This window comes from Talpa occidentalis, unplaced genomic scaffold (assembly GCF_014898055.3).
Source record: "Talpa occidentalis isolate TD23 unplaced genomic scaffold, MPIMG_talOcc4v2.1 talOcc4.15, whole genome shotgun sequence".
Taxonomy (NCBI): domain Eukaryota; kingdom Metazoa; phylum Chordata; class Mammalia; order Eulipotyphla; family Talpidae; genus Talpa; species Talpa occidentalis.
Genome location: NW_023601543.1, coordinates 44,805,976 through 44,832,826, shown reverse-complemented (window position 1 = coordinate 44,832,826; position 26,851 = coordinate 44,805,976). Strand labels below are relative to the sequence as shown.

The following is a 26,851-nucleotide window of genomic DNA, read 5'->3' as shown; positions in this document are numbered from 1 at the left end:
CAGCTGTACAGTCAGAGTAGCTACGTGAAAGGGTGTAATTCTCAACTTTTCCTTTTCTAAGCAAGGTCTTCATGTCTCTGGAGAGTTTCAGAGAATGTTCTAGTACCAGAACCTATTAAAACTGCTATGGAAGAATCAGGGCACTTTCTCCGGAGGGCAGGGGTCAATTCGGCAAGAGGACAGGAAATGTGCACACCAGAGCGAAAAAAAAAATCCACAGATTTCCAGGATTGTCCTCCTTGACTGAAATGAAAAAAAAAATATATTGTCCATGAAGATGGCTGGCAGTGTGGGAGGGGGACTGACACAGTATCAGGGTTACTTGGTACAGCAGTCCGGAACTGGCTACGAGAGACACTGAACAAGGGGGTTAAGAGAAGAATATGAGAACTGTCCTATCAACCTGGATTATTTATTTATCTTTATTGATCTCTTGTTTTCTTTTTATTTTTTATCATTGAAGTACCATTGTTTTACATCCTTGTTAGTGTTTTGACCATATAGGATTTCTCCCCTCGGGGATAGTCACCTTAGTACTCCCACCACCGGATTTAAAGCTCCAAAAGATCAAGCGAGGTTAAAAAAAAAAAAAAAAAAAACAACAGTTCACTGCAACCCTAGCCAAGTACTGGGGCACAGGCAGAGGGAGGTCACTGACAAGAGTGTTCAGGACAACTCAGATAATTAAGCACAAATTATTCGATGTTCTTAGGCACTTAATGGTGTTTGAATTTAGTATTTTAAAAGGCACATCAAACTAGGAACAATAAATGAATGGCCCACTTTGGCCTCATTTCCACCTATGGCTAACATTAACAGCGAATTTAATTAGTGTCTGAGTCATCCATTTTCCAGAAATGATAGGCAAATTTACATCTGTCATATCACATAGAGGTAGGATAGAAGTTTATCAAATAGAATAAAAGCATTTAATACAAATATATTACTTATAGAGGGCTGAGTGCAAAGTACAAGGCTTATAAAATGAATTAGCAGCTTCTGCTACCTTTACCACTGGGTCAAAGTGAGCTAATGATGGTCAAGGTGGTGAAGCTGTGATCCAACAGAAGAGAGGAAGAATAATTCTATGAAGAATTTTCACCAGCTCTCAGATTCTGATTAAAATGGGGGTGAAGGTGGAAGTATGGCTATATAATTATTTGTTCTCAAATGCAAATTTCTAGCTTTCTTCCCTTCTTATCAAATGAGAGTTTCAAGAAATTGGTATTGCTTGAAATATTTATGTACATATGTGGATATATGTGGAGTTTTTGCCACATGATCAAGTCTAAAAGAATAAGCTATAATTGTTGGGTTTTCTTTCACTGAGGATCTATCTTAATGCTTCTAAACCTGAATAGTCTGGAGTCCATGTTGAAGATAAATTCTAGATGACTTATCACTATAATGAAAGAAAAACTCATCATCATTAAAACATCTCATCTTTAAATGTTAACATAAAAAGTCAATAGCAAAACAAAACATTTCATTTAAATGTCTTTTAGTGACATTCCATTGCTCTGATTTTATTCCATTGATATTTGGATGAACAGCTTATAGCACGGATGGAGAATCTCTACCCTACATGTAGATAGAGCCAGGACCAAAAGATGATATAAATTATGTCTACAGTTGCAAAAATGCATAATGTTAAAAATCTTTAGTAATGACTAGTTTAAAAGGAAACCACATGAAAATGATGTAATTCCATAAGAGCTCTATAAAGGGACATGTCACACTATTCATTTTCTAAAGAAGGAAGTCAGAATTTTCTCCATTGAAAATTAAGGAAAAAGTAGATTTATAGAATCTCCAGGTTTCCAAATATTAATTAGGAATTTAAAATCTAAGAAGTAAAAGATGATCAAACGAAAAAGAGCAAATACATATTTAATAGAATTCCTGGCACAGGCAGGAAGCTAAGCTCCAGTGTGCAGTGACCACATCTGTCTTGTTTATTACCAGCAATGCCTAGTATAGTATACTTCTCTGCCTGGTACAGAGAAGACATTCAATAAATATTTGCAGAATTAATGAATAGTGTCATCATACTTAAAGATACACAAAATCCTGATGAAGCATGATCGCTTCCCCTTTTCTTCTTCTTAATTAACATTTCAAAAATCCTATGGAGTATCTTGAGGTGCTCGATTATTGCGTAGGAAGGTCAGAGTGACATCAGAGAAATGAATTTTGGCCCCAAAACAACAGGAACAGTTCCTGTGCTTAAATATAACGATCTTGTATTTCAGAGGCCATGTCAGGGTCTAAGGAATTTTCTCCCACACTAAATATACACCACAGAGGCACTATATTAAGTATTGGTGACATTTTTTTTTTCTTTGTTGGATGGCAGTGGAGCTCAGGATAGATGGACAGAGGAATTCCCCATAGGGAAAAAACAAACTAGATCTTTAATGACCCTGTTGTCCTAGAAAAGAGTTCTTTCTGGGTGGGCTACTCTGGTTAGCCTATGCACAATAGAATTAACATTTGGGGGGAAAAAGCAGTTGAAGAGCTATAAAAAATATTTAAAATAGAAAAGTATAGTTTTACTGTCATAAAAGAAAGGAGGCAAAAACACTAAGTTGTTTTTTCACTTCTGGAATCTGGATTTTTCTTTAGACTGGTGTTTTTTGATGGGGACAAAAGTTTTTTTCTTTTAATTTTGAGTTGTAGAGTAAAGGCATAGACCTCAAAGAAAACAAGCCAAGGACCAAATACAGGTAGGTTCTTATTTTAGTAACTACCATTATGAACTCTAGGACATGAGAATCCGATTATTTCTCTGGTCTGGTGATAGCTCTTATTAGCAAACTTTTACATATGTGAATATAAAGACTGCTATTTCTGGTTTGCCTTTCATAAGTCCTCTTCCTTGAGCAGTCTGGGTAACAATGTGTTTTTCTTTTGGTGAAATATTTATGCAGTGTCTGCACTTAATTATCTTAGAAAGTTGAGTAGTTGAGTATTATTAATGAAATGTGAACTTCCCCCAAATGATGAACTATCAGCTTCAGTATATTTTCTATCCATGCATATGATAAGCTTTTCTGGGAGATATACACTAATGATTGGACGCTCAGTAAAGAATGCTTTCTAGCTGATGGGGCTTTAAAATGAAGTCGAAAGTTTAAAGTTTAAACCCAACTCTGAATTTCTTCAAATGATGCATATGTGAGGACCGCTCATGACGGTGAGTCCTTTGGTCCCCCTGAGATCTGGGGTTTCAGAGTGGTATTTATCCAAACCTCTCTTAAGCCGACAGCAAAGAAGGGTTTGTTTTTGTTCTCTCCCACAGTCCTTAACTATAAATACTCCCCAAGTCATCAGCATTTTAAGTAACAGATTAAGCATTAAGACTGTCTCACATTGTGTTCAAATATAATCAGAGAGCAAACAGGTTAAACATAGGTGGCGCAGTATTTCCTCTGAGATGATGCGATCTGAGAACAAGAAAACTGCCCCTTTGGCATAACAGCCTTCCTCTCCCATCAAATTTAGTATGTGCCATCCTTACAAGCATGAGCACTGCCACATGAGGTTGTCAGTCCAGGTCTGTCTTGGCTTGGGCAGCCAGGAGCCAGCAGCTTAGTTATAGGAGGAGGTGGCCTCAGATGACAATTTCCTCTTGAAAAGTGGGTGGTTGTTGCTCTGCTATATCCTTAGAACAGAAAGCTCATGCATGGGCCTTGGGCTGCTTGGAACTTGGTTCTTACTCTGCTTTGGACTCAAGTTGTTATGGGGAGGTCGGTCTCCACTTTCCCCCATATTCACTCCCTTCCATGGACTCCTCACCCCCCCCCACCATGATTACGATCCTGTTCTACTCTTGGCAAGTTCGCAAAAGTTAAGCACATGTGTTAGGAGCATGGACATTAGAATTAGACAGCCTTGGAGTGGACTCTCACCCTCAACCATTTGCTCTGTGTGTGACAGGGCAAATTGCTTAACCTATGTGTGCCCCATATTTCCATTGGAAATGCAGCTCCTCCCTGCCTCAGTGGGTCGGTGTAAGGGACATAGTAGATTATGATGTAAAGCTGTTTATGTCACTCAGTGCATGACACATGGTTAGCCCTCATTAGGCATCAATTTTCATTTCTGCTAGATCCAGATGTTTGCACTAATTTTATTTAAATTATTACTTTGCTGTAGTCTTGTTTCCTCTGATTGTTGTATCTGCTGAACTGCATGTTTCTTAAAATCAGGAGAAAGGTGCTCATACTTCCATGTTGAGAATATAATAATTGCTTGATTAATACTTATGTTGATTTATTTAGTTCCTAATGTATTTGGGGCATAAAATTAAGTATTGGACCACAGAAGTATGCATATTTAAGGAATTTATGATTGAATAAAGAATTCAAAAACAAAAACAAAAACTTTATGTGTTCAAGTAGCCAAAGGGGGGGGTGTCTTCATGCAAATCAAAAATAGGATAGAACGCTATCGCCTCTATATTGGGCCCATAGCATCTATTTGAAGGAGATGTGCTGACAAGAGCAATCTTTTCATTCCTGTATGCTAGTTAATACAGGGCTCTACTGGTAAGAGTAACTCCAGAAGCTACCATGGGAAGCTTTGGGCAATTAGTGACCTTGCCCTTCTAAATCAGTATTGAATGGACTAAGGAGCTCTGACTCCTTTGGTATTAAAAACATTGATGTAAAGATTCTGTAACTGGCCTATTAAAAAAAAAAGAATCCCTAAACCACCTTTAGAATATAAGAAGGATGTGTTAAACCTTAACATGAAACCATTAGGTTTTTACCTGACTACTTGGCAGTCTCAAAAAGAAAACAGCAGAGGAAAGGGGTGGGGGAAGGAAGAGAGGGAGGGAGAGGGAGGGAGGGAGAGAAGTAAGGAAGGAGAGGAAGATGTTTCATGAATCCTACAGTGAGAGGCAGTTCAGGAGCAAACTAGAAACTGGGTGGCAAATGAACATTAGTGCATCTTGTAAATGAGCAGCAATAAGCAGTCCTATTTTTTTTAAATCACACGTAAGGAGTGAGCTAGCAAATCAGTAGGCTCCTGGAACAAAAAGGATGAAAAGGAGGTAGCAGACATGCTGAATAAGCTTTTTTAACATGAGGAAGCCTATGTCTACTGTATTTTTGAGGTAGATGGGTCAAAGGTTATAACGGCAAATGTGCATGAGACTCTGGTCCCAAGACCCAAACGAGAAGTAGTCACAAGCACAATGACCGAGTAATCTAGTGATCACTTGGACCAAGTGAGTGATCTAGTTACCAGGGCTGACCCGCTTCCAAATGGTTTTGTTGGCAATACTGTTTTGTTTCTCATGCCCCTCCCCTCGCATTACCCAATTTCTGCTCCTGTGAATGTTCAGGGTGCTCACACTGCAAACTGTGCAAAATCAAGTGCAAAATCAAGGGCAAACTGTGCAAAATCCGCAAACCTACACCTGTGTGGCAGAGTGAGGGTGAGGAGGTAAACCTGTTTCAAAATTCCTTTTAAAAGCTGATTATTAACTGTAGAATGAAAGTATGTTTTCCTGTTAAAGAAACTTCTGGTATTAGTGCAACAGAAGGGGGAAATGCTGGGGTCAGGGAGTCTCCCTGGCACTCCTGGAATCAGAGGTGCCGTCAGGTAATGCCCTGACCAGACTTGACTTCTGAAGGAAATAGAAGGGAAAAGTTCTAGTAGTGCTAATGGAAACCTGGGACCCGGCATCCTAGGTGATCACCAAGTAGATTGCTGATGTGGCTCCACAGGCAAAAGGAGCCTTGGGAACAATAAACTGATGAGTGTCTGGGACTGTTAGAGTGTGACTGAGGGGTAACCTGGGCCCCCCCAAATTGCATGGTCTAAAGGGGTCCGACCATCTGTGCGCACAAAGACAAAGCATACTCTTAGTGTAAAAGAACTTTAATAGGATTAGTGTGCACAGAGAGAAAAGAGAAGAAAGGCTAATAGTTTCCCAATAAAACACCCCGTTACCCATCCCCTTGTGGGTAAATGCCCAACCAAACAGGGTTGGCCCAAAGTGGGGCCACTGAGGCCCAAAAGCTTGCCACAAGTTTAAGGTACGTTCTGGTGGGGATCCACAGGAAAGGGGCAGAAAGGGGCAGGCTAGTCTGGGACAAAAAGAGCAAAATCAAAGTACCAATCCAGGTAACAGCTGCCATGGTCAGCCTCCCCTCGTGTCTCTCCCAAATGTCTCCTTCCCTGTCCCCCAAGTCCCTGGTGCAAGTCCAATATTGAGAAGCCAAAGAGCCCTTCTCCATGGGTCTCCCCAGAGCCCACCTGCCTCCTGTGTTATGTGGCTTCACCTGGTGGTTCGGCTCCACCCTTGTTAAGTGGGCCGGATACGGTACCACCTCCAACAGTGCTTTAGCAGGCAAGCTCCCAGATACGAAGGAACCCTGGCCTCTTCTACGCTAGGCTGGGGCTGGCAAAGGGAAATCGTGTGTGATCTTCCATGGATCTTTTTTTGGGGGCTAAGCTCACTTTTAAAATGCTGCTAATTAAGTTTGTATGCCATGTCTATTTTTAAACATGAATTATAAGGAGTTAAAAAAAACTTAAATCATGTACTAGGAGCAGTTTAGAGAGAAAAAATATATAGGAGAGAAACATTTTTTTTTTTTTTGATTGAAGAAGGGTAAATAGACATCTTTGCAGGTGGGCACTGGAAAATCCTCAAATCTACGGATGACACTCAGTGAGATGCCAAGTTAGTGGGGGAATAAAGGAAGCTCTTGGGAGGTTTTATGATGGGCAGATGAGCTCAATAGGGGCACGCCTAAGGTAACCCATTTAGGGAGGGTCAGATAGTACAAACTACATTTGCAGGAAGGTAAATGCTGTCTTTTCAATGAAGACCCAGGAAAGAGCTCTAGGAAACCCAGGGGAAGGCACTGAGAATGACCCAGCTTCCCAGTATGGCAAAAATAAAAAATTAAAAAGGCAAAAAAATATGGGTCATTATCAAGAATGGGATGTAAGGAAAAACAAAAGAATTCTCCTTTTACACAAAACAATAGGATATGTTTATTGGTAAAGCTGCATAAGCAACTCTGATCTGCCCTGCTCAGGGACAAAACAGAGCCTTGGGGGAACAAAGGAGGGCAATTAAAACCAACAGTCCATTGTACTGAGGGTACTTTGGTGGGGGGTGTGGCATAGTAGCAACACCTGAAGGGGGAGAGCCTATACCTCTAAAATACAAACAACATGTAAATACAAAAAAAATGGCCAAAAAACCGATCAGTGGCAGGCTTTAAAAAAAAAAAAAAAAAAAAAAAAAGCCTGTTCAATCTGGCAATACAGAGGCTAGTGCTGCTGGATGATAACCTGGCTGGCCAAATCTCTGCAGCTAAGAGGCCCCTTTGACGCATAAAGTTTTATTTTTCAGTATTTCCACTTTGTCGATAAAATTCCCAGAGATGGCAGTCAGTGCATGTTCCTTTGGGAAGTCCCTGTTTCCACTATAGGCTGGGAGAAATCTGAGCTCAGTGGGGGAGGGAGCTAAAGCACCTTAGTCCCCTTTACTTACCTTGAACAATGTTGACTGGCTGGCTTCTAGTCACACTCGCTAATGCCAGCAGTGACTCTGTACCGACCAATCTCAAGTTTTATAAGCAGGAGTTTAGGTTTCCCATTCTCTCCCTTCCCCCAAACTCTGTAAGGCTTTTCTGTCCCCAATGGTCTACACATTGGCCAACTGTCTGCTCAGAAGTGGCCGTAATTTAATCCTTAACCATACAGTAAAGAAAAAGATTTCTGACTCCAATTTTAACACAACAGATAGAACTCAAGAACTCATAATAAAGAACTCTTTAATATTCACACCAGTGGATGGAAGCAAATCTCCATCATGGAAAAATGAAATGGAACTGTCCAGGTTAATACATGCAGGTTTTAGCTAACAAAGTAGCAGACACGTTATTCTCCAGGGCAGCTCAGCAGCCCTGCTAAGGACAGCCGGAATCATTACGGGTAGTAGGTGAGAGCAAACCTACAGAGTGGCTCTGGTCCAGCCACTTGGTCCTCCCACAAATAGAGGACAGCAGCCTCACAAAATAAGCATAATGAACACAATACAAAAGCAACATGGATATACAGTGGCTTCCTTTTCAAATTGTCCCTTAAAAACAAGATTTCTGTGAGATTGGAGGCCATTTCATCCTACAGCAATGTAATCCACTGGTTACTGGATCAGCATTATTGCCATACCTTTCACAGATGTGGTAATACTTCTCGTCCTGAATACCATCTTGAATGGGCACATTTACACTGTAGTACCGTCCCTTTCCTAAGCCGACATCAGACATATCACCTGTTCCTGCAAAAGAGAAGAGCATGCAAACACTTTTAAGGCATGTGAAATAGAAAGCTTGAAGGATTCTCTGATAGAAATTCAGAAGACCGAAAGGTCAATTAGGAGAGCAATGAATTAGTGATGGTTTTTAAGGGAATGAAAATAAGAAAAATAATATGGGGAAATATCTGTTGTAAACAACAGATAATTGGTGATGGTGAGAATGTTGGGGAGCAGGAAAAACATAGAAAAAGAAAAAACCAGAGTTTCCTTCTTGCTGGATCAAATTATAAAAAAGAGATTAAGTCCTTGGCTTGATTTGTCATGTATCTTAGATTGACAAAATATTAGTATAACAATGCAATTATCAGGATGCTAGGAGTTACACAGGGTATCTGATAGTACAGTAAGTGCAAGTGAGCTATTAACAGTCCATAAAAATCACCTGGAAAAAGAAATAGCATTACATTCCTGTTATCATTGTCATCTGATGTGACCTGTGTTAGATTTTGCATAGAGTAGCACTAATAAGGTATTAACAGCATCCAAATATAACGTATAAGAAACATATAGAAGAACTGCAGTATTTATTTCTCAAATGTAATACTCTGCAAACAGATCACTTGCCTGGGAAAAATCCTGGGGAGAATTTGTGCAGGGACACCGTCATGACTTTGGAGGTGAAACTGAAGGCATCTTCAACGCCTACCAAAGAAAGAAATGGCAGAAGAATCACTTCATATATGCAACTCCTGTTTTCGACAATTGAAATTCTAGAAAGCAGCTGTAGGAAGGATAAGGGATGAAAAGGCAGCAATAATAAAGGCAACAAGTTGAAGACTAGAAGTAATAAAGTCCTTTTGTGACAGTGTAATCCCTATAGGAAGGGAATGTTCCAGGTTCCCTGCCCCATCTAAGGAAGGGAGGAGCTGAGCAGCAAGGGAAAACTAAGCAGGTCAGGGAGGATGAAAGAGGAAGAAGGAGAAGACCTGGAGGAAGTATGTGGAGCAGAGACACATGTGAAGAAGAAGCCACACTTGCTTCTCGGCCTTGGACTTGTACCGGGGACTTAGAGGACATGGAAGGAGACACTTGGAAGAGACAGAGACGTGGGTGAGAGGCCCGTGGGGAGGCTGACAATGGCAGCCTTTATCTTAACTTGTATTTTGATTTTGCTCTTTTTCTTCCAGACTTGCCTGGCTGTTCTGTCCCTTTCCTATGGGTCCCCACCAAAAGGTGACTTAGACGTGTGGCAGGCTTTCAAGCCTCAGTGGCCCTGCTTTGGGTCCAACTCTGTTTGGCTGGGCTTTTACTCACAAGGGATGGGTAACTTAGGGTGTTTCCTGGGGAAACTCTTTTAACTATATATTTTTTCTATTCTACTCATTGTTGCACACTAATTCTATTAAAGTTCTTTTCTACTGAACGACTTATGCTAAGACTAAGAGGATGTTTTGTCTTGATGGAGTGGATGACAGAACCCATTTAGAGCAGGCAGGTTTGGGGGACCTGGGGTGCTCCTCATTTTGCCCATTAACGCTTTAGTCTCTGATCTCTGTCACTACAGGATGATGTAGAACTTTGGACCCAAGTGAAGTTTTGGGGTTCCTTTTCAAGTTCATGGCAAATTATAAGCAGACTTCCCTTTTCCAAGCTGAGGGATGTCCAGACTCTCTTTGCCAACTCGTTTTATTATTTTTTTTAATATTTTTATTTATTTATTTATTTATTTATTTAATAGAATTCTTACATCATTTTTCATCTTTGCACAATGTATGCATTTTCATTTTTGTTATACTCCTCATACAATTGCACTCCCCCTTATTTTTTTATTTAAATATTTTATTTTATATAATTCTTACATCTTTTTTCATCTTTGCACAATGTATGCATTTTCATTTTGGTTATATTCCCCATACAATTGCACCCCCCCCTTATTTTGACTCTAGTCCTTCCTTTCCCCGCCCCTGTTTTAAAAGGTAGAAAATGTTAGAGCTTAGAATTGAGGCATCATCAATAGAACCAAATAGAGGAAACTGGCACCATCTTGGAAATTTTGGTTTTGGCTCAGCGGTTCCAGTTAAACTTTGGGGATTTTTTTGGTCAAAGAAATATAACATGGCAACCCTTTGAAAAACATGACCAATAAAAACCCTAGTTACAAAATGCCCCTCTAGATACAGATTTGGTTATATAGACAGTTTACCCAAAGTCCCATGTGGACTAAGTAACATACAGTACATCTTTCTGACTAAAACATGGATGTCTGAAAATAGTCCTGCCTATGTCCCTTAATAGCAGCTTTATAACATAGTTTCAAAGCCTGTAGAAAGATGGGGGGGGATATTTTTAAAAGGCGCCCCTTTTCCATTTAAACAGAATCAGAAAATAGAGGCCTTGAAGATAAGAGATGGGACTTAAAGTAACCCTGACAAGCCACTACTTAACTGTACAGATAAACACACTGCTGACCTCCAGAACCTCATGTAGTTACTCTGTATTCAGATAATCTGTCTATAAAGGGGAAGGACTACTAGCAATTCATGTACTACCCTCTTTGATACTTCAAATAAAGAAATTGTCTCTGTTTACGTAATACTTTCAGTCTTCATTAGAGGCCAACTGAGACCTTAAAAAAATACTAACTGTGTTTGTGTATCGCAGGTATGTTTGAATTTCCCAAGCCTTATGTTTTGCCCTAGGGAGGCAGTTAAAACCAGTTAAAGGCTCCAGGCACAAAACATTAAATAAACAAAACAAAAGAAAATGAAATAAAACAAATTAAACAGATTTTGACTGAGAAATGAAAGTACAACACATGGATAATTCGTGAAAATCCTGATGATTTATGCACTCAAAGAGGCGGTACCAATTTATACTTCCACTGTATTGGAGAGTTCCCATGTTCTCACACCCCAACTAGCACTGGGTATTGTTATTCTTTTCAATTTGGGGCACAAAGTATGTTCCAGTTTGCATTTCTCTAAGAATTAGGGTGTTGAACACCTTTTCATATGTTTAGTGGCTATTCCAGGGAGTTCCCACTAGACATTGTCAGAAAATCACTCTTAAAAAAGGACCTAGACAAACTGGTGGTGGATATGGAGTATGGGGTGAAAGAAAAGAACACCTCAGGCTGGAGAAGGAGGTGAGGGCAGCGTAGGAGAGCTAGTGAAGCTACCGTGGGATGCTAGTTATGGAATCATGGGAAATTTAAAATAAACCAAATGTGTAAGAGTTTAGAGGTAGGGCAGGGGTCACTGAAAGGGAGGTGCTGAAGAGGGGAAATAAACTGAAATGAAACACACCATAAAAGTTGTCTACAACAGGAAACTCTAAATGGTGTAGAAATAACATTGCAAATGGAAAGACTGGGTTTCAGGTAACAGTCTTATTTCATTCTTACGTGGTTCAATGAGTAGATTCTATTCCTGAACTCTGATACTGATGGTTTCCATTTCATACTCATACATTTAAAAATATTTTACTGAACCCCTACTATATGCATATTTCTGTTTGTTCAAGTCATTTTGCAGGACTGAAAGAAGTAAACGGCTTGATCTCTGCTCTTGAGGAACTGTAAGTTTCCATGGCAAGAGAAGACAGAGATACTTTAAAGAATTAACTAGCCAAACAAGATAATATATAATTATCAAATGAGCCATACAAACAATATAGGACTTGAATGGAGGGAGAAAACGCTTGGGTTGGAATGATCAGAGCAAATCTGCTACTGTCAGAATTTGAACTAATGTGTAGAACTTAGAAATACAGAAGGGGAGAAAGCAAAACTAAGGTAGGAAAAAGTGATGCAAAGTCGGGAGGGAGGGACAGTGACACCTGTCTGGGGATTAGTGAGTAGAGCAGCCTGAGACAAGTAGTGAGGAAGAAAGCTGGAGAGAGAAGGTGAGGCCTCTTTGAGGTAGGACTTGAAAGACAGGGTGAAGGGTGTAGACTTCACCTTGAGGAACCAAAGCATGGCCTGTGGAACAATGGGAGTGTTGTTAAAATGTAGGTTTCCAGGTTTCACACCAGTCCTACAAAAGCTGACTATCTGGTGGACATGCCCCAGGAATCTGCATTTTAAAACAAACTTCCCCAGGTCATCCTGATTATACATTCGTATTTGAGAACCAGAGTTACAAGGCAAGGGCTAGCAAACCACACGGTCTCCAGTGTGTATATTTTTTTCTTTACAATCTTGTAAAAATATAAAGACCATTATTAGCTTGCAGGCCATTTGAAAACCTGTGGCTCAAATGTCACCCTTGTAATAGGCAATAAGGAGTCTCTTCAGGTTTTTGAGCAAGAATGTGTTTTTTACTGGTCAAGTGTACAGCTGTTCAGCGGACACTCTCTTTTTAGAGTAGGCTACTGGGTGTCTGAACCCTTCTCTCTTCTGTGACTCTCCTCTTCTGTCACCATTCCCTGGGACCATCCATCCAGGAGAAGCTCTCTAGGGAGGTTTCCCCCACAAATCTTTTCTTTCTTTTTCTGTTTTGGCAGCAAAATCGATCCTATCCTTAGTATCTATTATTCTTTTCCCCTCTTATACCTTGATGATATTAGTTTGTCTCAAAAACTCCCTGGAAACAGGGAAGGAAAGAAACTTAACTAATAATTTACGGGATAAGCATTCCTAGGGCAATGGAAATACTGTCACACAGACGATTTAGTAAAGAACCAGAATGGGGCCAACTGTCACTGAACCTCTATACATGGTACATGGAAGACACACAGAAATGTTCGAGGCATTCTTTCAAGGAAGCCTAAGAGGGGATGAACGGGGTTAGGACAAATTTTTAAGGAATCTGCTGCTGTTAAAAGATAAAGATGCCCTCCCTGGGTTTGGAAAAACTAAATAATGTAGCAACACAAAGAAAGTGGCATAGATTCTGCTCACTACATGAGTTGATGTTGCCATAGGTGAAAAATCCAGAATGGGAGTCCATTGTGCACCCATCTTATCTGGAGACTATCAGCTCTAACTGCAGATTTCACTTAGAACTAATAGAAATGGCCTGAGATTTGTTGCTGACCACTGGAGTACACACAAGCTAGGATTTCCACTTCTTTTTTTGTTTTAGATTGCCACTTAAAGTTCTCCACTGGAGAGCTTTGCTACTAGAGGAGAGGGGAAGAGATTACAGTATTGGTACTTTAAACAGCCTGGTCAGCAAGGGAGGAATAACATCAGAACAATCTCTAACTACTGTAGGATTCTCAATTAGGAAAACTGCAACAGGCACTGCTCCTTTTACCAGATGCCTAGAAGCAGTTTAACTGATAAAAACCTGCTGTCATAGCAGCAAAGCACCTTTGAAAGTGAAGGGCTTACCATCTCCATGGTGCAGATCCAAATCCACGTAGAGAATACGCTCAAATTTCCGTCGCAATCGTAATATTCCCAGGACAGCATCATTGAGATAACAAAATCCAGATGCTTCATCTCTGTAAGGAAACAAGTTGCTACAGCCAATAGCCAAAAGGAATCTAGGAGTCTTTACAGTCAAGGAGTTAACTCTTGAGATCTATTCCCTTCCAATTCCTCATTTTAAGAAAACCAAAATCTACCTACAAAAATTACATAGTAAATGATACAGAAGGATCAGGGAATGAAGAGTTTTATAAACTAAATATTCGGGTTGATGGGAAACATTTTTTTTTTAAGATTTATTTATTTGTTTGTTTGTTTGTTTGTTTGTTTATACAAGAACCAGGGTACAGGCCAGATGTGCAGGAAGATGAGAGGATTCACCAGAGACAGAGTGGGGAACAGAACAGGTAGACTGACGAAACACACTGCTAAGGGGAGCAGCGGGCGAGGCAGGAGAGGTCTGCCATGCCATGTGGGACCCTCGCTGGCCGGCCAGGATTGAAGCAGCGCTGCTGAGCCTGTGGACAGATTCACAGCAGCGCTCAACCGCCTGCGCCACCAGGGGAGGCCCGATCAGAAACATTTTCTATCCAGGATCCCAGATTTTCAAAGACTTGGATTATCATAGCTATATTGAATAAAAGATTGTTTCTCTAATGATTCAGCAATCATTTTACAATTTTGTAGTACCCTGGGGTCATCGTGATGAATGCTGATCATCACTTATAGGACTTTAGGAAAGCTAGACTCTAGAAGGGGCCTTAAAAACAATCCAACTCAGCCAGATGTAGATGTTGGTGATTGAATTCTCTGCACTGACCCTATGACACAACCTAGAAATTGTGTGTGTGTGTTTTTCAGTAATTCTTGGCACTTGTTGCTCATAAAAGCCGAGTGTGGAGTGTACTGAGTATATGTACAGTAACATTATCATCGATAATGTACCCTAATTTATCGTTAACGTTTCATCCTAAATGCTTCAGTTTCTTTTGCTTCTGCAGACATTTCAAATACCAGCACATTTTTTCTAAGTTCTCCCAGATACTTTACTTGAATCCGAATTGTGGGCATAGGCATCATTTAAAATAACATTTTCATGGCTATGAAACTGTAAGATTTTTCTAGTGTATACACAATGTGTAAACTTCTTTATGAAATCTCTTCCATAACAGTGTCTCATAGTCTCAACAATGCCCTGGTTCACAGGATGCATCGATTGCACAGGTTACCAGCAGGTGGAAAGTTAGTAAAAATATCACTAGATGTGATTTTGCTTCATGAAGGTGAATTTAGTGATCACCCAGAAAAAGAATAGCTTGGCCCTTAGGCATGCAAACAGGAAGAAAACAATTATATAAAAAAGATGAATTTCTTATAAATAAGAATTAAGTACATGACTTTGAAAGTTCTTGGATGTTATCTTCCAAATATGTAAAGCTTACATTTCATAAGTCTACTGTCTTAGCACATCAAAAAATGGGGTAATCTGTCCTATTGAACATCAATAACTTTTGGGTAGATGAGATAGAACATTAGGTGTTAGGAAAAAGAAGGTGGGTGATAGGGAAGAGGAAAAATACAAGTCAATACAAGCCATACTTCCTTCCCTTGGAGAACTTACAATTAAGCTAGGAAGACAAGGCATAAGCACAGAAAAACAAGACCAAAAAACCTACCAACTAAAAGACAGAAATTAATGACACGTATATATGAGAATATAGAAAAATTTTATAGACAAAATTGACAAAGCAGAATCATCTCATTGACAGCATTAAAATTTATCTGAACCCCATGCTTCTGGAAATCAATGATGGTTAAGAAACCCACAGTCCACCCTTTTGTGTCCCAAGGAATGGTTAACGGCAAAGGATGGCATTGCCCTGGCCTATTGCAAGATGAGAACATGCCTCCTCATGACTCCCATAATACTCAGAGATGACTCCCCTTTTTCCCTGTCTCTATAAAATTCCTGGTTCCTTCCTTTCTTTTGAAATATTCCTCTAATGGCAATAGCCTGAGTAATAAGGCTTTTTACCTCTCATTATGTGAGTGCATATTATTTTCCTACATCCAGATGGCATTACCAAATTAGATTACAAAGTATTTTAAGTTAAACAAGCTCTATTCTCATTGGTTTATGGAAATAAGTGCTTAGATAAATAAAATATTCACAAAGTTCCCAGAAAATAAAGAAAATTTATTTCAACATGCTAAAAAAAAGCATTCCAATAAAGACAAACTCAAAAGTTTTAAGAATTCAAATTTGCATAAGCTAGGCAAATCTTTGACAAATAAGACTAATTTAATACTTTTGTTTTATTAAAATCAGCTCTGCCTTTTCTGATTTATAAGGGTTAAGCATAATATACATGTCGATTATATTCTACTTGGGTATGTTCTTCCTAAATTTATACAAACTTACAGACTGAATGAAGTGCTATTACTTCTATTAAATGGTTGAGATTATGACAAATGTAGATTTGTTTAACCAAATTGAGTCATTATTCTGATAAACTTTATCTCAACAATAATTATGTTTTGTAGTATGTCAGGTTTTTTTTTTTTTGACATAGACTAACAAACATCTGATTACTTTAGGCACCATGATGCTCTTTATTTTATTTTATTTTTTAAAGATTTATTTATTTATACAAGAACTGGGGTATAGGCCAGATGTGCAGGAGGGTGAAAGGATTCACCAGAGACAAAGTGGGGAGCAGAACAGGCAGACTGACAAAATACACTGCTGAGGGGAGCAGCGGGCGAGACAGGAGAGGTTTGTCATGCCATATGGGATTCTCGCTGGCCTGCGGGGATTGAACTCAGCTGCAGAAGCCGTGGGCAGCTTCACAACGCGGCGCTCAACCACCTGCGCCACCAGGGAGGCCCTAGTATGTCAGTTTGAATATAATTTATAAAATCTTGAGGTAACCAAAAGTGTTGGGCTAATGCTAAATTGAATTAATTAATGGATATTATTTAGTTGCCTAGATCATTTCTTTTTTTTTTCCAAAGATTTATTTAGATTTATTTATTTATGCATACAAGATCTGGGGTACAGGCCAGAGGTGCGTGTGTGGGGGTGGTGAGAGAATTCACAAGACACAGAGTGGGGAACAGAACAGGCAGACTGACGGAAGTACACTGCTGAGGGGAGCAGCAGGCAAGTCAGGAGAGGTCTGCTACACCATGTGGATTGCTCCCTGGCTGGCCGGGGATGGAACTTGTGCTGCAAAAGCTGTGAATTGCTTCATAGTGCAGTGCTTAACCACTTGCACCACCAGGGAGGCCCTGCCTAGATCATTTCCAAGAGAATGCTGAAACATGAATTATTAAGCATGATTTTGGGTTTATAGATTTGGTTTTTTTGATTCTTATTTTTGCATGCTGCAGAGAGGTTGTAAATGCTTGGATCTGTTAATAAGTGTGCTTTTTATTGGAAACCAATGTTATCTCAAAAAAAGTTTGACAGGGCCTCTCTGGGGGTGCAGGGGGTTGAGCGCAGCACTGTGAGGCCTTTGAGGCATGAGTTCTATCCCCAGCGGGCTGGGGAGCAACCCACATGGCGCAGCAGACCTCTCCTATCTCGCCCGCTGCTTCCCTCAGCAGTGTATTTCAGTTGATCTGCCTGTCTGTTCCCCGCTCTGTCTCTGGTGAATCCTCTCTGCCCCCGCACCTCTAGCCTGTACCCCAGTTCTTAAAAAAAAAAAAAAAAGTTTGACAGATGTCTTTAAAAAACTGTGTTGTTTTCTTTTTTTTTCCCCTTAGAGAAGTTGTACTACAAGGGATATATACTGACATAGAAAGTGGTAGGATATTCACAAAAAGGGAATTGTATTTGTTTGCTAAGGATTGAGGAATTTATCTGTAAGATTTATAAAATTTCCAAAAAGAATATGAGTATCAAATATTATCCTGATGCAAAACTAGAATTTGGTTTTCTCTGTTAAAATGACAAGTTTTATTTTTTATTAATGGCTTTCTCTTAACAGGTAATAAAGGCTTTGTTCACTAAGTAATCTTCCTAGATGACAAAGATCCTGTGTCTTTCCAGAATAATCTTCTATGGCTTATACTGATTTTATTACACGCTTCATTATTTAAGAAATTAATGTTTTTTCACATAGGAAAGAGCTGAGGTTCTTTATAATCATATTACCTCTTATGTTTACTTATAAAATCTTTTATTGTCACTTTGGTTAAATGGAGAACAAAGTACTGTCTTTGAGTAATACATCATCATATCATAACTAAGTCTAGAGGACCCTGGAAAATCTCAAAGGCTTTGTTTTTCACCTTATAAAAACAGGTGCTAGGAGTAATTAGGTTTATTTGATATGTTGATATTGATAGTATGTATGAAAGAGTCTCCAAATCAGAAGAGATTCTCAGCCTTTGCGAGGTTAAATAGGCAAATGGTATAAATATAAAATCTCAAAAATTGTTGTATAGGAAGTTGCTAGAGATTCAATACCCATATTGGCTCCAATAGGTTTTTATTTTTGAGGTTACTAGTGCTGCTATGCCAGATATTTGACAACTACAATATAGTGTTATCAATGATAATTTAAAAAATTTGTTAGCCAGGTCTCAACTTCAAAACTTTATTTTGAACCTAGTACCTGCTAGGTTATTAGTTTTTGACTGGGAGTTAAAAAGAAAATACCTACTCTAGATTACTGAATCTTCTTACTTGATACTCTTGATACAGTCTGGGTATATTCTAATTATGTGCTTGGTATTCATGAGCATATGACCTGTAATATTTGAGCATTGTTATCTCTAAAGATTACATTCATCCACTTTTGGGGGCTGGATTAGTAGATGCAGAGAAATTTTGTCTTCCTTTTGATTATAAAGTGTTCTTATTAATTTGTCAGACATTTACATAAACATCATTTTGGGGGTATATTTTCAAAAATCCATACATGTACATGCTTCGCTCACATACCACCAAAACTCCTATGTCAATGTTCTGTCCACTTTCTTCCCTGTCGTCTCCTCCTATTCCCCATTTTCCCTCTGGTAACCAGTATATGATTCACAGAGTCTAAGAATTATATTTACTGTGCTTTGCCAGGTTGTTTTCTTTGGTCATATATTCCAGAAATTAGTGAAACAATTTGGTATCTGGATTTCATTTTCAAATTTATTTTACTTAGCATATTCAACTCAAGACCATTATTTCTGTCCCAAAAGACACTATTTCATTTTTTTCAATAGCCAAGTAGCATTCCACTGAATTTCGTAATTTCTGTGTCATCTGTCATCTTAGGGTACTTAGGGCAGGTCCACGGCATGGCTGGTATGAACACAGGAGTGCATACATCTCTTTGTGGTGGAGTTTTCATATTCTATCAGTAAATACCTAGGAGTGGTATTGCTGAATCATAAGGTATTTCCATTTTTATTTTGGTAAGGTGTTTCCATACCATTTCCCACATAGGCTGCACCAAATTAGATTCCCACCAACTGTGGATACGTATTTCTTTTTCAACAAATTCTAGCCAACATTTGTGGTATTCACTATTTTTGATATAGGCCATTCTCACAGGGCTAGGGGTGCAAGTCAGCAGATCACACTCTTCATTCCCCTGACTGGGGGAATGGTGGGGCTCAGGCTCCTTCACTGATGCCAGCTGGCATGTGGCAGTGGGTTCCCTTCTTGGCAGTCCCAATGGGGAGGGGTTTGTGAGCTCAGCCACTCACTTTGCAAACAGCCAGGGTTCCTGTGACCAAGCCAGATGTTCCCATGCGTGTATTCACCAGTCTGCATGACCCCTCACTGAAAAGGTCTCACTAAAAAGATTCACGGTCTGTGCCCTGTTCCACCATTGCTGGGCCCCCAGCATGTTCCTCTCACAAGAATGTCCAGGCCTGGCTATGCTCCCCTTCCCTCTCCCTGCTTTGTTGCCACATCCAGTGACCAACCTCAACATGGTATCTCCGTAGGCAGGTTCCCTGTTTCTGGTGGTGGAACTTTTGAAAATTCATTTGAGTAAATTTTAGCTTAGTTTTTCCTTTTACTGTGCTTAGAGGAGCAGAATCTCCAAATCTTCCTATTCTGCCATCTTGTGGGTAGAGTCTTTGTTCATCCATTTTTATAAATTAAATATAATAGCCTCTACTCTTTAGATAGGGTTAGTTGTTATGTTTATGGTTACTTTATCTAAAAACTTGTTTGGATTGATTATTATCTTGTTTTGCATGCTACAGGAACAACTATATGTCCTCATCAATTGTAACATTATTCTTGTAATAATACTCCTCAGAACTTTCACTTTTGAAAATGACCAGTAAGTAACAAGTGAACCACAGCTCTTATGTTTCTTGCCATCTACAAATAGTTCTTTATATATTAATCTGATGTGTCCCTGAAAGTATTTTCAATCAGGTATAAGCTAGAATGCTTCATCTTCAACACAGACTGCCTCAGAGGTGCATGGAAAAGGATTATGCCAAGTGCTGTTGTCTACATACTTCTGATGGCATAGTTTAAAAAACTTTGAGATCCTACCAATGAGTGAGTCAAGACCATACCAATGAGTGCATGAACATTTTGAGAACTCTAGTTGAGAAGCAGATGGATTGATTATATTGTTAACACAAGGTTGAGTGGAACAAGAACTAATTACATACACCTAAATTGACTGAGGAAGGATGACTGGATTTCATTTAGAATATTGCTGAGATTTTTAATGTTCTCTTTCTGGATGTATAAGAACTAATTTCTCTCCAACTACATATAACTTATAACAATTTATTAAGACTGTGCTTTTATAAAAAGAAATGAAACATTTGTAAATGATGTCTTATTCCCTCTGCCTGAACCATCCAGGATTCAGAAACTCATATTGGGGTATTCTTATTTTCATAATAATATAATTATTTGCTTAAGTTCAATAAAAATATGTCCTACTTGCTCTCAGTACATGACTGGAAACACTGGTTACATAACCAGTACATTAACACTGATGTTCATTTAATCAGATATGATCATACACTTTCGTGGAACTAAGGGTGACTTTATAAAGCCAATGTACACCATGGCCTTTTGGGAAAACTAGCCTTGTACCTGGCTTTTAGGGTTCCCAGACTTACAGTGAGTAAGGAAGGTTACTTTCTGGAAGGTCATGAAAACTTAGGATATTTTGGGGACCTCAAAAGAAAGCAGCTCTTCCAAATTTATAGGTACTACAGATAAAATTGTCTCAGCTTAGCATCCTAGACTTAACAGACTTTTAAAATTTCAAAGTGAGATTTCTTATGAAAACTTCCAGCAAAGCAAGCTTAAGAAGGTCTGTATGGTAAATTATCATACTTGCTACAACTATGTAAAAGTAGGTTAAACATGATGAGATCTAATTTAAAAAAAATCTTTTTATTGAGATAAAATTAGCATAATAGAAAATTAACTATTTTTTAGTTGGGAGTAAACTTAACAAAGGAGATGAAAGACACACACAATAAAAACTATATGACATGTTAAAAGATAGAAGACACAAAGAAATGGGAAAGATATCCTGAGCCCATGGAGAGGATGAATAAGTATTGCTAAAATATTGCTAAAATTGCTAAAGGAATTTATAGACTCAATGCAATCCCTATCAATACCTCAATGGCATTTTTCAAGGAAATAGATGAGACAATTAAAAAATTTCTATGTAATACAAAAGACCCTGGATAGCCAAAGTAGTCCTGAGGAGGGGAAAAAAAGAAAAAAAAAAGAGGTATCTTGATCCCTGGTTTCAAACCACAGTATAAAGTCATTATAATCAAAACAGTATGCTACTGGAACAAAAATAGACACACAGAAAAATGGAATAGAATTGAGAGCCTAGAAAGAAGTACACACATATATGGCAAATTTTGACAAAGCGTCAAGACTATATAATGGAGAGGGCCTCCCCGGTGGCGCAGCGGTTGAGCGCTGGGTTGCGAAGCTGCCCGCAGCCTCTGCAGTGCCAGTTCGATCCCCGGCTGTTCCCTGGCCACCGGAGGAGGGTCCCTCATGGCGCGCAGACCTCTCCTGCCGCCTGCTGCTCCCCTCAGCAGTGTATTTCATCGGTCTGCCTGTTCTGTTCCCCGCTCTGGCTCTGGTGAATCCTCTCACCCTCCCGCGCTTCTGACTGTACCCAGTGCTTGTATAAATAAATAAATAAATAAATCTTAAAAAAAAATTTAAAAAAAAGACTATATAATGGAGAAAGGAAAATCTGGACAACCACATGCAAAAAAAAAAAAAAAAAGAAAGAAAAGAAAAGAAACCAGATTATTATTTAACACAAAAATTAACTCAAAATGGATTAAAGACTTGGACATAAGACCCAAAATAATTTTCATGGAAGAAAATATAGGCAATACACTCTTGAACATTGACCATGGAGATGCTTTGGGGATTTGACTCCAATGGCTAAGCAAAAGCAGAAGTAAACAGAGGGGACTACATAAACTAAAATGTGTTTGTACAGCAAAAGAAACCACCACAAAACCAAAAAGGCAACCTACTGACTGGGAGAAGATATTGGTGCATATACCCACCAAAGGGATTAATTTCCAAAACAAAGAACTCATACAACTCAACAACAACAAAACCACAAATAAGTAAATAACAAAACAGGCAGAATATCTGAATAGACATTTTTCCATACACATGTGAGAATCACCTAGACTGAAAAGACTGGAAACAATAAGTATTGGCAAGGGTGTGGAGAAAAAGGAACTGCCATACATTGTTGCAGGGGGCAGGGGAATGTAAATTAGTCTGGCCTCTATGGAAAACAGTGTGGGGATTCCTTTAAAAAATTGAAAACAGAAATACCATATGACCCAGCTATACCACTCCTAGGTTTTTTGCTAAAGAATATAAAAATCTATTTCAAAATGATATATTACTAGTTGCATTAGCCACAACAGCCAAGACATGGAAACAAGCTAAATACTCACTGACAGATAAGTGGCTAAAGAATTTGTGGCATCTATACTCAAAAGAATACTACTGAGCTATTGGGCCTCCCCGGTGGCGCAGCGGTTGAGCGCTGGGTTGCAAAGCTGCCGGCGACCTCTGCGGCGCCGGTTCGATCCCCGGCTGCTCCCCGGCCACCGGAGGAGGGTCCCACATGGCGCGCAGACCTCTCCTGCCGCCCGCTGCTCCCCTCAGCAGTGTACTTCAGTCCTTCTGCCTGCTCTGCTCCCTGCTCTGGCTCTGGTGAATTCTCTCACCCTCCCGCGCTTCTGACTGTACCCAGAGCATGTATAAACAAAACGAACGAACAAACAAACAAATAAATAAATAAAAACATGCCTCTATAAAAAAAAAATTAAAAAAAAAAAGATGAATTATTGCTATTTGTAACAATGAAGATAGAACTTGAAGTGATTATACTAAGTGGAAATAAGAAATTGAAAGAAAATTACCAGATGATTTCTCACATATGTGGAAAATAAATAGTCAGAGCAATGAACTAACAAATCACAACAAAAACAACTCTTTGACTCTGTGAATAATATGGTGGTTACTTGAGAGGGAGCTGTGGGAAGAAAGGAAATTGGTGGTCACTGTAGTAGAGAGCGTGAAGGTAGTTTCCACCGATGTCTTGGAAGGTCTTGGAAGCCACTGGACTGTTTACCTTCAGTGTTCAATTTTTAGCTCTTTAATACAACCTTTTAATTTTTTCATTTCAATCATCACTCTTAAGATGCCCGGTCTCCGGGACCCTGAAATATCTTTTGCCACCACCTCTCAACACATTTTTCAACTAGTTTTACAGGAATAACACCAAGTCCAGAGACTACAGTCATGCATTGGGTAAAGATGGGGACATGTTCTAAGAATGTACTGCTTGTGGCCTTCATTGCTGTGTGAACACCATAGAGTGTAGTTACACAAACCTAGATGGTATAGCCTTCTATAACTTAAGCCATATGGGATGACTATTGTATATGTGGTCTGTCATTGACTAAAGTCATTAAGGGACACATGATTGTATCCCTAGACCCTGCTGCACCATACTTAGGAGGTTTCTGATTAATTGTCTCTGAGTTGCTCAGTAATGAATACTTGTCTTGCACAAAAGGGAAAATGACAATGTCGATGTTTATCCTAGTCCTGTGCTTCCCAGAAAGTAGTGATGGTTAAGACCCACTCCCCATTTTTTTTTCCAGGAAAAGTCTAACTATAAGGTACCATCCTACTTTACCATATTATTCTAAGACCCGTATCCATCCTTCCTCATGACACCCTTTCTGAAAACTCACAGATGTCCCCCTTGTTTACCTGCCCCTATAAAACCCCAGTGCCCCTTCCTTTTCCTTGAGATATTCCTCATTAATAAATGTTATCTCTATTGTAATAACTGAATAAAAATAATTTCCTTAACTCTCCAGGGCATTTTGTCTTTCACATCATCAACACAAATGTGTTCAGAGGATAGACAAGTTTCAGCAAACAGTTTCCTAAAAACTTCGAGAAATGTGCCTGTAGTTTTGTGGTTAGACAACCTTTTTCTTTTTCTTTACCAGAAACATCTACCTTCTTAAATGCCCTGGTGAGCTATAAACCACAAAGTCAATTTTAAGAAAAAGCACAATTGTAGCACAATTGCTCATATTCATATGCTGCTTTTATGTCTATTAGGCCAAAAATTCAGGGACTCTTGGATAACAACATCAAAACATTTATATAAAACATCAGGTGGCTACCTCACCCAGGCGGAGCCAAATATCTGCACTGTTCAACAGCTTAATTGTACTGGCAAAGATTTTGCAACAGTCATCCAATCATCTTTTTTTTCCAGTCCTGGTATCAAAAGTTAGCATTGTAGGTTTCCAGTATTTTTGCTTATTTTGACCTTCCTAGGACTTGCTCAGATATCTATTTTCTCTTCTAGTGCTCACATAACTATTATAACTCTATACATTATAACTATTTTGGAACCAGCTGGTAGTATGACTTGGCTTTCCTCTGTTGTTGGTGTATAATAAAAATAGTATCCAACATTTATTGAGTGATTACCCTATGCCAGGAACTGTACCAGGTGCTCAATATGTTAACTCAATCAACGTTCGTAACAACCCTGTGAAGTATATACTAGTATTTCCATTTTACAAACAAGGAAACTAAGCAGAGGGAGGATCACAGGATGCACAGTTAAGAAGTGACTGATCTTGAACTCGAATTTAGGGAAGCTGGCTCCTCAGCCTCCAAGCTTAATCATGATGCAAAAGAATTCTGATATCACTCTACACCTATTGCTTTTTTCCTTATAATTTCCTCCACTTCTCCTTCATATCTATTCTCTTTCTACCATTCAGTTTTGTAATGTTGGTGGACCAAAATGGTGGTCCATTTTGTCACTTTTCTTTCACTTCTTCACTTGTCTTTTCCCGATTTACCACTTTGTTTGCCTCTAACCCCTTTGTTATTTCCTAATTTGGATTTAAGAACTTCTTGGTTAAAAAAATAAGTGACCATAGATCCTTTCAGTAGCAACTTTTCTCTCTAGAGTTCTCTTATAAGCACCCATCAAACTTAAATTATTTCAATTTTCACGTTAGTTTGATTTGGAATAAATGTTTCTTTTTTAATTTAGTAAATGGGTTTCTTAAATCTCCCTCTCCCCAAAGGCAAATAATGTCCCTGGGCCAAATTTGCATGAATTGACTTTGTGGTGGTCCTTTCCACTATAAATTCAGTTTAGTTACCGACCTAGAACCTTTGGATTCAGAATTTATACAAGAAAAATGAAAAAGTCAAAAAGGTCAAAAAGACCCTACTTGTTCATAAAAACAAATCCATTAACTGTGCGACAAAAAATGACAAATATTATCCGGGAAATAAAATAATGTGACAGCAGCACATTCTACACAGCTCTCACAGTCCCCATGCCATCTGGTAAGATAAGCAGCTACTACTGAAGGCTTGGGAGAGTAGAAATAAGGTAATATTTGCCTGAAAATGAATCAAGAAAACTGACTATGAACTCATTATGTGAAAAGTGCTTCTTGCCAGTAAACCACTTTTAGAATCCAAGGGCCATGTTTCCATTTGGATAATTATGTTGTCCAAGGTAAACTAATGGAAAAAGTATAAAGCAGTTCTATTTACCACCGAGAATCTAAGTTTATAAACAGAACCTAACATTTGTGCTACAGCAGAGTTAAAGTGGTGAGCCGGTCCCTGAAAATTGCTGCAAGATTAATTCAGTTAGAGAATAAATTGAGTAGACAGGTCATGATGAACTAAAATCATTCGTTGTTTCCTTTGGACATGCGAGTTGGATCTAGACTTCTTTAGCACATTTTTCTCAGGTGACATAGGTAGAATTTTCCTATTCTAAATGTTTTTATTTGGTATAGATTAGCAAATCAAAGACTTCACTTGGTTATTGAATTTTTTCTGTATACACTCTGCTTTTAGGGAAGGAAGTAAATGAGAAGAAACCAAACAACTTTCCAAAAGCGATTGCCCAGCGTGTATCCCAGTATCTCTTCGGATTTAGTCAATTTCTGTTACCTCCAATAATCTCATCCAATTAGAATCGAGGGTACAAAAACATTGTGTAACTCTAAATGAGAGCAGTACGATTCAATGAGGTCCATTCTACTGTGTAAACCAAGGCAAAAATGTACAAGTACACTTTTAAAAAAGATTATCAAAAAAGGATCTATCTTTAAAAATTCTGTCTGGTATAAATGACCCCTAAACCAGAAAATTCAAATGACCAGAATATTCTATTCCCTGGATATCCTAATTAATAAAAATATCACGTTTTATTTTAAACTCACATTTAATGACCTTAAAAACCTTAATGGTTTAGACATCAATACTGATTGAAGAATTAAGAGTGCTCTCTCCCTCCACAAGTAAAGAAAAACATTTTAGTTATAATTGATGGAAATGGGCCTGCTCAACCTCTCTAGTTAAATAAAAAAAAAATGTAAAAGCACCAGCAAAGCAGCTGTCCCAGGCTTTATATGTATACATATATATTTTGTGTTCCTGCACCTGGTCCTGGCACACAAGAGGAGTGTCTCAAGAGCCAAAGACTTTATGTGCTTGCATCCTCAACCTACATAGTAGACCCCATTAAATTGACTGGAGTTTATATTAGGTACAGATCGGAGGAAATGCCATTGTGTTCAGTGAATTGATCACAACCTCTGCTGAATCAGGAGAGAGAGAGAGA

The 26,851-nt window shown here is 38.9% G+C and overlaps 1 protein-coding gene across 1 annotated transcript in view; it reads right to left on the bottom strand.

Annotated features, from left to right (window-relative positions):
- The window catches only part of HDAC8 (histone deacetylase 8), a 210,412-nt gene that overhangs the window by 109,814 nt on the left and 73,747 nt on the right, over window positions 1–26,851 (bottom strand). Inside the window, exons 5-7 of the mRNA XM_054695891.1 lie at window positions 13,626–13,738; window positions 8,915–8,992; window positions 8,203–8,311 (exon numbers count right to left, since the gene is read on the bottom strand). Of these exons, the coding sequence (XP_054551866.1) occupies window positions 8,203–8,311; window positions 8,915–8,992; window positions 13,626–13,738 (300 nt within the window). The remainder of the gene's footprint in view (window positions 1–8,202; window positions 8,312–8,914; window positions 8,993–13,625; window positions 13,739–26,851) is intronic.